General features: G+C 38.6%; 1 protein-coding gene across 7 annotated transcripts in view; it reads left to right on the top strand.

Annotated features, from left to right (window-relative positions):
• Positions 1-15,289, top strand: part of IFTAP (intraflagellar transport associated protein) — a 65,715-nt gene that overhangs the window by 4,225 nt on the left and 46,201 nt on the right. For all 7 annotated transcript variants that reach the window (XR_008466273.1, XR_008466272.1, XR_008466274.1 and 4 more), the window contains exon 2: positions 8,612-8,794. Coding sequence is in view for 3 of the 7 variants with exons in the window: in XM_054200549.1 (XP_054056524.1) it covers positions 8,692-8,794 (103 nt within the window). In the remaining 4 variants the exon portion in view is untranslated. The remainder of the gene's footprint in view (positions 1-8,611; positions 8,795-15,289) is intronic.

The raw sequence follows: 15,289 nt of genomic DNA, 5'->3' as shown, positions 1-15,289 counted from the left end.
AACTGTCTGTGACCGTTTTTTTTTTTTTTCCTCCCTTGTCTTCAGATGGCATAACAAGAAACCCGCCAGCCTCCAGAAGCTTTAACTCTTTGCAGTAGAACCAGACCAGAGTGACAGTAGATGTCTGTTAGCTAGATTGTAAATGTCTGCAACATATGCTCCTTTATAGTTTAATTTTTTACACTGTTAAACCTGTCAAGCTCATGATCTTTTTTTGGAATTTTTCAGTGCTATTGGAATATAAAAATGTAATCATGATCTTTTTTTGGAGTTTTTCAGTGCTATTGGAATATAAAAATGTAATCTAAAGTAATTTTTGAGTTCAAAGAAAAAATAATTTCAATAGTAGTAAAAGAAAACAACTCCTGCTGATTGGTGTACCACTGCTTTCCCTGGGAATGGTCCGCTGCAAGTATTTAGTGACATTGAAACAGAGGAAAGGAAATGACAAATGCATGCAACCCAGTGAGTGAGGGCTGACTAAAAGTCCACTGAAATCATTATGAATGTCTTTTTTCTACCTCAGTGGCCTTCTGATCAGACCGTAAAAGACTAATAAAACTTTGCACCCTTCTGTGGCATTTTTCATCAGTTTCACAGCACTTTTCTCCAACAAAAAATAATTAGACTCTGGGAAGGCCTCTGGTATCACATCCTTTCAGCAGCTAGCAGTGCTGGGGCACAGAGGATAAGACACTTGCGTAACATAGCACAGCAAATAAACAGAAAAAAATGGAAAACAATTCACCCTTCATAGCTCCCAGCTTTTGCTTTCCTGGCCCTACTTCACCCACTCCCGAGTTGCAACATCTGCTGCACAGTATTTTAGAAATATCTCATCTCCCATTTGAAACTGCTGTGAGAATAGAAGTAGAAAGAGCTTGAAATGGAATTGGATAAGTAACACAAAGCAAACATACTGAATGTTTGTGAAAATTGACTTGAGCTGTTGAATAGCTGTAATGCAGGTAGGATGTGGTGACGTTTCTCAACTGAAATACAGCAGCACTAAGGCACTCTGCCCTGAAGCATCCGTACGGGCCCGTTACTTCTAACACAAAGATAAAAGCAGACTGTACTGAAGAGCTGAATGCTGAAGAACATAACTTCCACCAAATTTAAGGGCATTCAGATCACATTTATTTCTATTTCTAGTAGCGCCTAGATGATATTTGACAGCTTCTTATCCAAGTGCTTGACATAGTCTGACCCTTGTTTGGGTCTGTGAGCAAAGATGTACTGGCAAAAGAGATAGAAGTGTTTAAGTGAAAAACCCAACCCCCAGTTGTGTCTCATTTAATATTTTACATTAATTTTATTCTCCTTCTGCCAGTTGACGGGTCTTATCTTTAGGAATTCTTTTTCCAATTACTGTGGCTGAGAAGAAAGAGAAATTAAAGTTTGTTGGCAACAGCGTGTCAGTTTTGGATGAGAACATGGTCTGTCCAAGCTGGTCTTCGGCAACTGTCAGTGACAAACTGCTTTGGAGGAGCTGCAGCAAGTAGGTTCATAATAATGTATCTACAAGGCAGGAAAATCATGTTCAGAACTGTCCAGGTCATAGCAAGAATATCTAGGATTTGCATCCTGAATTTATTTGGCAGAGAAACCATGTGAAAATGAATAAATAGATTTTCCTTCACGATTTCTATTTTAATGACATTGACATAGGTAGTATGTTTCCAGCAGATTGCTCACTATTATGGAAATACTTCATTTCACTTCATTTTCTTCTTCTACAGTTAATTACTTAAAATATAATGTGGTTTACATCTTTTTCATCCCAAATCATTCCAAATTGCATTGAGATATTTCCAGGCTTTTCAGCATTTTTTCTGCCGGTAAAACGCAGTCATCTGTGAGCTGGAACGTAGCTGGCTCCCCGTGGGCTCCAGCTCAGCAGGGAAAGGGAAGGCCACCTTACTCATTTGTGTAGGGTTAGCCAGCCAGAATGCAAATATTCTGGATATTTAGCCAGGACCCACAGTCTGAAACTTGTGAAAAAATGGCACAGGGAGTCCAGTGTCTTACAGTCTTCAATTTTCTGTCTCATCTAAAAATACCAGTAAACAGTATTTAACATGTGAAGGACAGGGCTTTATTCGGTGGCCGCATCTAAAATAGCTGATTGAATCCAGCTGTGCTTTTACTGTCAAATCCAGGACGATTGCACTCCAGGGGACTAGTGGCTACTGTGTTTTTGAGGAGTGCTTGGTGCATAGGAAACGTTACCCTTGTCATAGGCCTCCAGGTGGTCTTTAAAGGGAGCTGTGCTCTTGCAGCCATTGGAAGTTCATTAAAAAAAACTTCTAATCATGTACAGGACTGACATAACAGCGCTGAAATCAAACAGGATCAATGTGCTTGCTTGCAATTAAAGCCCTTAATATATCCCCTAAAAGCTCATGCGAGCTGGGCACAAGAGGCACATGTTTTTGACCATCGCAGAGGTCAGCTCTGAGGCTCAGTAATGCACTTATGCAAGCAGATGCAGCTCCCATCCACGCAGATTGCTGATGCATTAAGTGTGTGCCCTTAAGGCCTCCTGCTGAAGGCAGTGGCAAACATCCAGTTGTTTTAAACAGGATTAGCTGTTGCAGATCACATTGAATCGAGAGATGCTGCAAGGAACCTCATCTGAAAGGTTTTGTCCTTTGCAATTGAAACTTTTTCTTTTCGTTTGTTCCCATAGTTCAGTTGACCTGCACCTGCTCGTGGCCAGAGCTTGCTGCCGTCGGGTTCGCTCCAGGAGCTTCTGCCTCTGCACAGGTGGTGGGTAGCAAGGAGGAGGAGGGAGAAAAGTAGGGCATGACAGTAGAGCAGGGAGGGCTTTCTTTTGCAACTGTAGCTTTGCAGATGTCTACACAAGAAGAAAGCAGTTGACTGCCTTCTGGAAAGTGGGTAACCTTCCTGTGCTGCCCCACTGAAAATGTTTTACATCTTTCTCAGGGCTGGAATTCCCGGAATCACTCTGTTCACATGGCGCACTTTCAAAGTGCCATGCTGGGATGTTGGTTAGGTAGTGACCACAGTCCATAGCTAACAACAAACATTTATTAAGGGCAGGCTTGATTTCCAGCTTTGCATGCCTCTCAGGGCCATGGGGGCTGATGATCTGCACTCCAGGCTCCAGCTCTAGCAGAAGTGTGGGTATGAGCACCCTGGTAACACCTGCTTTTGCTAGCAGCTTTCTGGGCCATTTGGTGGTGGTGTTTTTGATCAGGCTGTGCTTTCACGGTTGCATAAACACCTATGCCTGGCTGCCAGAAGGGGCAATCCTGCGTCCTTCCCTTGCTCCTGCTGCATGTTCCCCCTGTCTCCTTGTGAGGGCACTCACGATCGTATGGCTGTAAGGCAGATCAGAAAACTTGCATTTAAAACAGGACATAACGTCTTTGCTCAGTCCAGTTTCAGGTTTTATACTGGTAGTTTATTTTGTCTGGCCATGAAATGGGCTGGAATGGAAAGTGGAGGGGTGAAGAGGGAAAGAGGGTGATGGTGGCCTTTTTGGGAGCAGCCAGCACTTAAATAGACTTAAATTGATTCTGACTGCAGTCATCTGACACAGGCTTATTCCTTTTTCAAAGTGCTACCTCATTCTTTATTGTTGTAATAATATTGTAGCAAATCCATACTCCTCTAGAATCTCCTTGACTCACTAATGTGGTAAATGGTAGTAAGACAGCAAGGAATGGAAATCAGATACTTTTCCTCCAAAAGTACTAATGCTTGTTCTTCAGATTGAGTTTGCTTTAGTTGATAACAGTATAGGACGTAGGTCACTCATTCTGTGTGTAATTAAACCAGCCTTCTTGAGCAAGCTTGACACTAATATATGGGTACATATACTACATGGTGTGACTTCTACAGTACTGCTGCCTAGAGGGCCTATTTGGACGTTACGTTTTTTTTATAAGAGACAGCATGCTGTCACATGGCAGGTTGGAGAGGAGACTCTTAACGTCCTGAATTACAACGTGCTTTCTCATCGTCTTTAGGAGGCAGTAACCAGCTCTGGTTGTGTATTTGGTCCCTTGACAACTTACTGCATACTTAAGGCTTGCCTATACATCCGCAGTATTGCCTAACTACATGAGTGGTCAAGCCGCAAAGGTCATTTCTGCATTGCCTTTACCAGCCCGCCCCATCACTAGTGACAGCTTTTATGTTGCTGTACTGGCCAGGCCAAGAGAGTCCCCAGAATCAAGGTCTTTAGTGCAGAGTGACATGTAAAACTTCTATGAATAAGAGGTGTTGTAGAAATGCTTGTTGCTTAGTTCTGTATTGTGGGTTGTAAGAGAGTAATATCGCTTTTTATGAGAGGTTAGTTAGATCTGAAGCATTGAACCCCTTTGAAAAAAGTTAGTTGTGACAGGTGGAGTTACTATGCTAGCTCTAGAGGGAAAAAAGATCAGGCGTTGTCCAGTGGTAGCAGAGTATAAGCAAAATAATATATTTGTGTTCGGTCTGATTTGTGCAGACATATGTTATAAAATCTCAAGAATAGCTGTATCTAGTGATGTTTTCCGTGAATGTGTGAGTGATCTATAAATAAAAATTTCTGAATATACTTGTTTTTATTGAGAATGACTTTTGGGAGAGCAAATTCATAGTCTGGAAACCTGACTTTAACCTATGCCAGAAAAAACAGGGAAGTATTTATTTTTCCAGAAAAATAAAATTTTGTAAGGTTTTAGTGAGTTTGTAGAGAGCTTATTACTCTTTCCATTTAAAAATTAAGAATCTTGATTTTTCTTTCATTGCCTATATTATATTTAAAAGAAACATAACAAAGTACTCAAAAACGCAGCACAAAACAGGAAGCCTGTATTCCACCACATTTTTTATTGTTTAATAGAACGAATAACTGCATAATTGAAATCATGCTAATACTCACTTGACCCGCCTCTGTGATTCAATGCAGAGATTCCTGGTTTGTCTTAAACTTCTGGGAAGAAGACTGCATTTTGAGAAATAAAATTGATTTTTCACAATCTGCTGATGATCATCAAGGCTTAATGAATGATTGCCTCAAGAAACCTCATTACAGTAATTTGGATGGATGAGCAGGAGTGAGATGCGAAAGAAGAAGTACCGTTGCTGCTTGAATGCATCACTCACTCACTGATATTTGACTCTAAAACTGCCCGGAGCCAGCACGAGGAGAGGATCAGATCTCCTTGCCTTACTTTCCTTGAAACCTCCGGTTTAGTTTGATGCCTTTTAGGAAAAAGAAGATAAGTTTTTGATTTCTGTAGTAATTACTCTCTAGCAGAACAATGCTGTCATTTTATTCGCAGAGGTGTGATTGTATCCAGTTCATAAATTGTGGGTGATTCCAATCCATTATTATACATCTTTTTCTTTTTTCATGACAGTTCAAAGAAGTCATTGCCTTGAGGCTGTGAATTGGATGATTGCTGAAGCCTTTTATTTATGTAGAATCTACCTGTTAGCTCCTTAGCAAAAGTGAGAGTCTTCTGATCAGCCTGGTTTCAGCTGTTCACATCACAAAACTTCTCTGCAGCTGACACAGTATGGTGTTCATTTAAGAGAGGCTGAGGAATAAAGTAGGTGGGAAGCAGCAGAAAACCAAAGTGCAATGAAAATGAAAAATACAAAAACCTTGATAGGTTGAGATATGTTTCTGAACACCTCTATGGTACCATTCATCCTAACCATACGTTCAGTTTTAGGGATGGTAGATGTTCTCCAAATACCATCCTCTGTGCTTGCTTTCATTTAGGGTGATGCAATAGCGCCCTGCAGTTCTTTGAAATAATTGAATAATAGCTGCCAGTCTGTCCTCTCTATTGTTTGAGTGAATGGCTGTTCTTCTCACAGAACTTACGCTTTTATTAGGACCTACCTGTTTTTTCCTCTCCATGTGGAGATGAGTCTGTAGATGTGAATAACAGATGTGCAAGGGAAGATTTGGTCTGTGTTGGACTGTCACCTCTGTATTCCATTTTGCATTTTATTTCTTTCTTTAGATTTTTGAAGTAAAACTGTGAAGTTCTTATAAAAAGCAATGGAGGATGGATGCCAAAATGACAAATAGGGTTTTCTCTCCTCTTTTCCAATTTAGGATTTATTAAAATAGGAATAATATAGTGAACTCATGTTCCAAGATATATTCTTTGGGTTTTTTTTTCAGAAGAAAAAATAAGGAAATGGGGCCTATGAATTTCAAGTTATTTTCTTAACCCAAATGAATGCCTTTGACATAGTTGATAGCAGATCTCCTATACTAATGCCTGTAATAACTATATTGGCTATAGGGGAGCTATTCTGGGTTTACTGGTTTGACTTGGGTAAAAATTTGGTCCATTTTCTGGTAAAAAAAAATGTTAGTCTTGAGAAAGTAATCTTTTCCCATGCTTGGAATATACAGGGAACTTTCTTTGCTATGTTTTTTAAAAGTAATACTGTTTTTATGATGCTTCTCCCAGTGCATACATGTTGAAGTGCATGCTAGATGAAAATATATAGGCTCAGTGAAATATATGTTTAAAACCTTTGGGGATAACTTCCTAATCTCCGTACATCAGGGGATTCCAGGTATTAAATGCTAGATTATATTCTAACAGCATCCAGTGCTTGCTTTTTCACGAGGCTGATGTTCAGTATTTTGCAATCATAGTTTGGCTAAAACTTTGTCAAGTTGAATTCAGCACTGCATTTCCCAGCTAACTGTAACGAGGCAAAACCTGGTGTTTATCCAAAGTCTCGTTTCACTGTTGCTCCTTTACAGCTTACAAGATGTTAAAATATGAAGTTTCCCAAGTTCTGTAGGAAGTAGAGGTTGCTCAAAACAGTAAGAACTGAGCTATAGCATTTTGCTAACACCTGGTCTGGATGCTTAATCTCAGGCTGATGAGCTGGTGGCTGTAGAACATGACATTCACTCAGAAAGCTGCCATTCAGCCTGCTTAAGGATACAACTGTTGCCCTAAATTGCTTATTATTTTTCTAACTTCCTAGAGCATTTTAGAGTAAAGGAATCTAAGCTTTATTGCCAGCCCTCCTGTCATTTGTTAATAAGTCATTTAAATTCTCGGTGACTCATTTTTTTCATCTGTTACTTGGAATAATATTTGTTTGCTTTTCCTCGTGGGACTATTGTGAAGTTTATTTCATTAGTGTTTGTAAAGGACTCGGAGATCCTAGACGCCAGATGCCAAAGAAAAACAAAAGGTTGTTATTACCATTTTCTTCATATAATGAAATTTACCTCAAATAATGACTGTAATAACTGAACAATAATGAGGAATAAAAGGCATTGCTTCCCTCTGAAACCACCATAATTTGCATAAACCACTCTGAGAGACTGGTAAATTATATTCTGCTTGGTCAGTCCACAGAGAGATTAATACTGGTTTGTTTTTTTAAAAACATTGGAAAACTTAAACTTTAGGTCATGTGGGGGTGTGTGTGTGTTTGTTTCTTCAGAACATTAGTCTTCTTTACAAGCTGGCAATCCAGCAAAATTAGAGTTTGACATTAGAAATCATGCTTTGTTTTCCTACTGGGCTCTGAATAATTCTTGTTCGATCTTATTTAACTTTACAGTCAGGTTGGCAGTGTTTCCTTAGTGTGGTTGATTTGAAGTTTTGCTGAAGAATTAAGCTTTCATTCCCAAAAGGCACTTCTTAATACTGTGGTAAATCAAGAGAAGAAACACAGGAATACATGAAAATCAAGCACTTAGCGTGTAATGCCTTCTTGCGTCTTTATCACATTTATGTATGCGAACGGGTCATTTACATTTTTTATTTGTTGCCACTGTGTGAGACGATGTGCCAGTTATGTGTCTGTGTCCTCACCTGTGTTTTTCTGCTTCTAGCAGTCTGATCCTTTGTGTTTAAAAAATTAGTAATATTAATAACTATTTAGCATCACGCAGCTGTTAAAATGCATTTACACAGCTTTTAGAAGTGAGGGGCAAGGCTCCATCGAGAACTGTTTCAGGCCATTACTTCCTTTAGACTCTAGTAAAGTGATGAAAATGGGCTGGAAAGCTGCTGGTGTGTGACTGAAGAGAGGAGCTTTCAAGTCTAGGAAAAACATCTATGGGGTTCCTTCAGCTCTTAGCATTTATTCCCTTCTCGAGAGTGGTCCTCGCCTTCCTATGTGGCTGCCCAGTTCCATCGAACCCTCGCCGTCCTGTGTGCTGTCTCAGCATACACACACATCTCACAGTGATTTAACATGCCCTCCAAAATCTGGGTTTAGTGGCTTTGATGGTACAGCGAGCAATGCACCTGCAGAATGATGGATTCACTCGAAGTTTTGAATGTCCAGGTGTTCCAGGTGTTAAATCCAACACGCTAGTGATTGGTGTCACTGTTTCTGCAAAGAAGGCGGGGCTTGTAAGGCTGGACGACTTAAAATGAGGGGGAATGAACACCACTGAGAGCAGCTGGCACTTCTGTGGCCCATATTACTCAAGAACATAAATTTTAGGCATAGATGACCACAGTCTCTACCTTTGCACTTAAAATTACGATGCCCACTTGAATTTTGGGGGAAATGTTGTGACAAGATTGACATTTTGGCGCTTACCTATGTGTACTAGGGACTATTCGGTTAATTTGTTTTCTGCCTACAGATACATATGGCTCTTTTCCTTCTATTGCAGAAGCAGCCTACTAAAGTGAATATACCTGTTCGACTGTCAAGGTGTGGATCATGGGAGAACAACTGTTAAACAACAGCATCCTTGATCAATTTATTAATAGTCATGAGCAGTCATATGAAGAGTTTCTAAATACATTCACTTATCTTTTGAAAGGTATGTAACTTCCCAAATCTGCCATTAGAAATCACAGCCATAAGGGAAGGTAAAAAGAGAAGCAGTAGTATTTAGTATCATGCTGCTACTTACTTGCTTTGTGACCTTTGTCAAATCCTTGTGATGGTTTTGGTTCTCCTATCAGCAGTGGGATCCCTAAGAACAACTTTCCTTAACTTGGTTCATAGGCTGCTAAGGTAGGTCTCTACAGGTGTCTAACCATGTTTTGCTCGCTTTAGGGAGGTGGGGGAGTGTGCATTTTTTGGAAAGATAGGCTTTTCCTAACTACTTCCTGCATTGTTTTCTGCTAGAGAAGTTTCCCTGAAAGAATAAGAGCCTAAGGAAAGTACTTAATAGTACGAGATGGCCTAAGATTAGGGATGTGCAATTTGGATGTGTTTACAGATTTACTAACACTGGCTTGCTGTGCTATGCTGTCGTGTGCACCAAGCTAACAGATAAATTGGATGAAGGCACATCAGAACATCAGATTAGAATGATTAGGCTGAAAAGGTGTCATGCTCTGCAGATGAAATAAAAGGTGGGGCTAACCTTGATCTGAGCATTGCTGAATTGCAGCCTGTTCAGATCTGGATCCAAATTCTGTAGCTCAGGTTCATTTCTTTTGGCGATGTTAAGTCAGATGCTGTAAAAATAAATGCGAGCTACATATTACTCACAATTCTCTTTACCACAGCTCCGCACTAAAAATGATGTCCTCATCTTAATGCAGAAGCACTGTATTTTTCAATTACAGCATGTGGCATGGTCTGTTGGCTAGCATTCAGAAGTCTGTCCTGTCCTTGTCCTTCAGGCAGAACTAAGTGTCAGTCACAGGCACTGAGCAGAAAACCAGTGGGGGAGTGGGAGCTGCCATAGAAATAATCTTGTGGCAACCTTCTGTCTCCTCCCAATAAAAAATAGAAGAGAAAGGAGACCCTGGGGATGAGATAAGAGCATTGAAAATTAGGTTCTGGTCTTCTTTATGTATGATTGATACACTGGGGATAGGTCCTATCTTAGAAGCATGCTGCATATCATGATGCTACTTGCAAAAAGCCTCAGCATGTATTTCAGTCACTTTCATTGCTACTGTAGCATCTACCACTAAAATGGTATAAAAGGTAGAGCTGTAGCTGAATCAAATGCTTAGAAATGCAGTTTGTTATGCTGGTGTAGAAGCTCCTGACTTCATTTTCCTTTAAAAATACCCAAAGGTGCTGGTTTGCGTTATAAACTAATAACCTGCAAAAATTGCAGTTAAAGCACAAGGCATTTTAGGATCAGAACAGTGCAAAATACTTTATAAAATATCACATTCTTAATTTCTTTATTTTGCATTTGAAGAAGTCATTTGGCTTTTAATTTTTTTTTAAAAAACAACTGTGATAGCTTGATAAGACTATCTGCTAATAGGCTGCAGAAATTTTCCGTTTTATGTGTGAGTTCAGGTATTTACTGTGGGGATATATTTGTGGTTACTGTCAAGTAAAGTCTGACCATTTTCAGATTACATTTCTGAATCTGGCCTGGTAAGGTGTTGATCCACACACTAAATCTTTGTACAATGAGCATTAATGTCAGAATTTGCAGTCCTGCTCAATTAGATATGGAGACAGCTATTTGTATACATAAATAACCAAGCCTGTTCATTTGTGTGTGTAAAAATATACAGGAGCTCTTTAAAAAACATTCCTTGAAAAACATCACCATCTGATAGATTTTTGACTGTCGTAACATTGGAAACAGAAGACACATATAACGAATCTCATCCCACTCATTTCACAAGGTACCATATTTCACAGGGTACCATATGGGGTGATTTTCACTTGCGCGTGAATTTGTACTAGCTCTGTAGTTGGGATTGCAAGAATATTTTCACGAGGAATTTCTTCATTGTTCTTGAAAGCATCTCATAAGAATCTGATTTCCTAGCTAATATTTAATTTTTCTTCATTAGTTAAATTTACACACAGTGAAATTAAAAAGAATGTAACTGGAGTACAAAAACCCCAGCATCCTTGACTGTTCTGGCCTATCTAAAAAGAACCCTTTCAGGCTGTAAGTGTCAGTCTGGAGTAACCCCCTGTGAGCACATTAGGTTCTTCTGCTGATGGAATAGTTCCATTCTTGTAAATATGGGAAATAGTATTAATGAAGTCCTTCTAAATTCTGTGTAATCATTTAGTGATGTGTGTATGGTTTAAATAGCACACAGATATGTTGTAACTTAGTTGGACCATAAAATTAGATCTTTGATATAGGAATTTAATCTTCCTGATTTTAGTATTCCTAAAAAACCCAATTATTCTCTGCATAATATTTAAAAATATTTATTCTGTGCTTAATGTTTAAAAAGTATGGGAGCACTTCTGCCATAATTGGAAAAAATTTTAACCCTTTTTGTTGATTCTGTAATGAATGGATACTTGAGGGCCAGGTTAAAATTCTAGTAAGTCTCTTAGTTTTCCTACATACAGCATCCAAAGTGTGTTTTTTCTCAAAAGGGTAATATTAACAAAACGGATAGATAGGTGAAAGGGCTGGTGAGCCCATGGGAATATAATTTAGCAATTAGAGCACAGGTCCAGAAAGATGAAATTTTTCATGCTTTCTGTAAAGCTTTGCTGAAGTTTTCAGCATCTGGAAAAAAATGACCCTCTCTTGTGCAAATCCAAAGCAAAGATATTGGTAAAAGGAATCATTTTATTAGTCATTTATTTTAATACATTCATTTGTACTGCTCTTAGAATCACTGAACCCCTTTATGCTTGTGCCAAGTTACCTATTTAGTTTTGTTAGTTCTTTTAGCTTTGAGTATAAAAACAATCTGATAATAAAACAACTAACTGGCATTTACTTTGAGGTTGTACCACTCCACTAGGTTTTTTAAGTCCAAAGAAAAATCTTAAGAGTGATTTCTTGACTGTGCAGTTGAAGAAGCCTCAGAAGAGTTGGATTTACAAAGGAATCCATGACACAGATTTCAGTAGATGTGGTCAATGAGTGGTCTCTTCAGAATTAAACACTTCCTAGAAAAACTTTGGACGAAATGTCATGGAAATAGTCCCCATCCTCGCTTTAAAAAAAAAGTGCCACACAGGGCAAGAGGCTCTTTCAGATCTTAGGAAGTGTTTGAAAGCTTGGTGGAGAGCACTATGATGTCCAAAATTAGAAGGCAGCATCTGCTCATTTTTCTAAACTCAGAGGAAGATTGGGGAATTCACTGGAGCATAAAGTATCTCCTTTGACCTTCTACAAAAAACACAGAAAAAAACGCAAACAAAAATGGTCCAAGCTTCAAATTTTTCATCTAGATTATAAATTACTCCGCTCCCACTTCTAAAAATATGGGATCCTGGATCACAGCTGCATAGAAAAATGCTGCCATAAATAAAATTTTTATCCAAACCCAAGTTTAGAGTCATATTTTTTCCATGGTCCTGGGCATTTGTGCACTGGTATTAAATTCAGTCCGTTCCTGCTCTTAATTTTGTTCTGTTTCATGTACCTTACACTGCCTGGGAACACATTGAAGTCTGAGGACTTTGATCAGACCCATCTCTAAGCAAACTGAACCTTGGAAATATTCTTTGTAGCCTCGGTGCTGTTGTTCAGATGCTCCTGTGCCGAACAAGCTGTCAAACGTAGGAAGTTGAAAAGTGGCTGACCATTTCTCTGCTTCCAGGTGGCATGCAAGAGCCATATTCTGTGTTGTGGTCCGATTAATTTAATTCCCCTGTGAAAGCTGAGCAATGTATTTAGTTCGCAGTCCATTTGACGGTAGCTGTCTGCTTCCTTTTTTGTTAACCACATTTAGGAAAAACAACTTTAAACTTCCTACGTAAGTGTCAGTAGAGGCACTTTACAAATGTGAGTCTTAACAGCAGAAAACATAGCAGAAAACTATATGAGAAATGACAGTAAATTCACTTTAATTTCAAAAATGGACCAGTAGGACAATGCTAACCCCAAGAGAAATTTGCAGCCTCTTTCTATGAGTGGATTTGCCAATAAAAGCAACTAGGCAGTTCAATAAAACTAATTAAATTAATTTGTCATCCCCAGGGAACTTAAACCGGGCATGAAATAGGGAAACGGCGTCAATTCAGAGCTTTTTATTGATGTGTTGTGCTGAATCATTGGAAAGAATTGGTTAGGAGAAAAAATTTGCAATTTTCTATTGATCATAAAGTTGGTAGTTATCTCTATGTAACCTTCATTCGATATAGTACAAAATCAAATATTGTACAGAGCCCCTAAAATGGGGATGCAAACATAATAGATTATTTTTGAAATAAAAATAGCTGATCTGTTTTATGGATATTTGTTGTCCTTAGATCTCATTGGTATTTGCTATGCAAAGTATTTCATCTCCATTTTATAGACAGAAAAAACTTAGGCATAAAGAGGGGAAATAACTAGTGTTTGCACAGTAGCTCAGTGGCAGCACCAGATAACGACAGAGGCACTCAGACTCCTGGAAACTTGGACAGGCCGTGAACAATAATGATTCTCTAATAGCAATTATTTGTTCTTTTCTGTGATGCCTTTATTACTAAAGAATTTCTAAAGATTGTTTCAGGTGGAGAAAAATGTATTTTCATTCTGTTGCACAATTTAGATTTTCTAGAATGTAGAAAAGGGAAGTATTTAGTAATTTCGATGTTGATACTTTGATACAGATTCCATCCTGTAGTTGCATATTGGCTATGGTTGAAGTCTGTAGTACTATAAAAAGCCGTAACACAGAATGAACTCTTGCTCTAGCTCATCACCTTGCCTCGAGAGGCATTAAAGTGTGCTAAATGCAGGTGTTGCCTAAGTTTCATGTCATTGCAGTGAGGTGAGGAAGCACTGTTAGCCCTCTTTTCCAGATGTGGATATGACACAAAGCAAATGTTAGAGATCAGAACCATATAGCAGTTCAAGAGGACAATCAGAAAAAGAAACCGAGTGACCTCACTTCCCATTTAATGCTGTACTCTTTATAGTATTGTGTTCTTTTCTGTCCAGTATAAAATCACATAGAAGTGCCTAATTTCAAGAAAGTAGGTATTTGCCTTTAAAAAAAAACACAACAGGCATTTTTGAAGATGCCCTAATGTCTTACTTGTAAGATTCAAAATTGAGCATTTTTGAAACTCTTGGGCTCTCTGACATTTTATTAATTTGTTCCCACCTGCTGTAATCTTTTAAATCTTTTAATGACATTATTTGTTAAGGAAGGAATACTTTGTACAGACATGTCATATGCTTTTAATTATATACAATTCACTTGTTTCTTACAATGCTTATCTGCTTAACTGCTAGTGCTGAATTCTTCTAGAATACACAGAAAGTTTTCAAAATCAGTTCTGCCCTGATTTATTAGTATACCACTTGCTCTTTTAAAGTGCTCCTAACATACATATTTAGTGCTGAGGATGAATTTAAGCACATTTGTGGTTGCTTTGACTGTAAAAAAGAAAAAAAAAAGGAAGTGTAACAAACACAGTGCTTATTTAAGTAATAAACTCAGATACATTCTGTTTCCTTTTAGCTAGAGTTCAGAGTATGACTCTGTGTAGTCAGGACTCAGAAAGAAGTGTGGAGTTCCTCTATGCTGAGCTAGTATTCTCCCATTAGTTACTGTCTAAATTAAAGCTCCTCCTAAACTATCCCTCAAACACAATTCTGAAATGTAACGCTGTTTGCATTCTGCAAAGGACAGTGTAGATTTTCTGAAGCCGTTGGAAGCAGGCCCACCTTTATCAACTTCCGTAAAAAGTCTTACAGCTTTTATATCCTGATCCACTGTTGAATTATAATTGCAAAATACTATCAGTAGTACAGCCTGTGCCTTTATGAAGCTGTTTTTTCCCCCCTACCACATAAACAGTCTGTTGTTAGAACTAGAACTCTGATCTAGTATGTTGGCATTGCTTCGTAGTGACAGGTAGCACTTGATCCCTCACAGGTATGAAGAGGCGCAGCTCCCTTAATAGGACTCTGCTGCTTAATATCAGCTGAGGATCTGCTCTAAGTTTTCTGTCATGGTTTTCTGAATTTTTTAAAGATTATTTTTCATCATCGTCTGTTGGAAGAAGCAGGATTTTGCTCGTGGTGCGCTGCTGAAATGGTCAGATGCACATTTGCCCTGTTATTTAACTGACTGCATTATAATATTCAAAAGGAGAAGGTATCTGGCAACAGCACTGCTGAACCGTGGAAGAATAATACATATTTTTAAATTTGATCTGCTGGCGTGAATGTGGTATAAACAGGAAATATCGCCCCTTTTCTAACACTCACGCTATGCAGCACAACAGAGACATAGATATTGATACAGATAAACACTGCATAAAACCAGAACATTAGGTTCCATTAAGGAAAAAGGGAGAGATACTGATTCAGAAAAAGAACAGTTAAACTTTTGAAAATTAAGAGCTGAGTTAGTTTTGAAGAAGTATTGCTGTACATTAAGCCGAAGCAGGTGTGTGAGAGTAGCTGAAA

This window comes from Rissa tridactyla, chromosome 4, assembly GCF_028500815.1.
Source record: "Rissa tridactyla isolate bRisTri1 chromosome 4, bRisTri1.patW.cur.20221130, whole genome shotgun sequence".
NCBI classification, from domain to species: Eukaryota; Metazoa; Chordata; class Aves; order Charadriiformes; family Laridae; genus Rissa; species Rissa tridactyla.
Note: the sequence above shows the minus strand (reverse complement) of the source record. Positions and strands in the feature narration are given on the sequence as shown.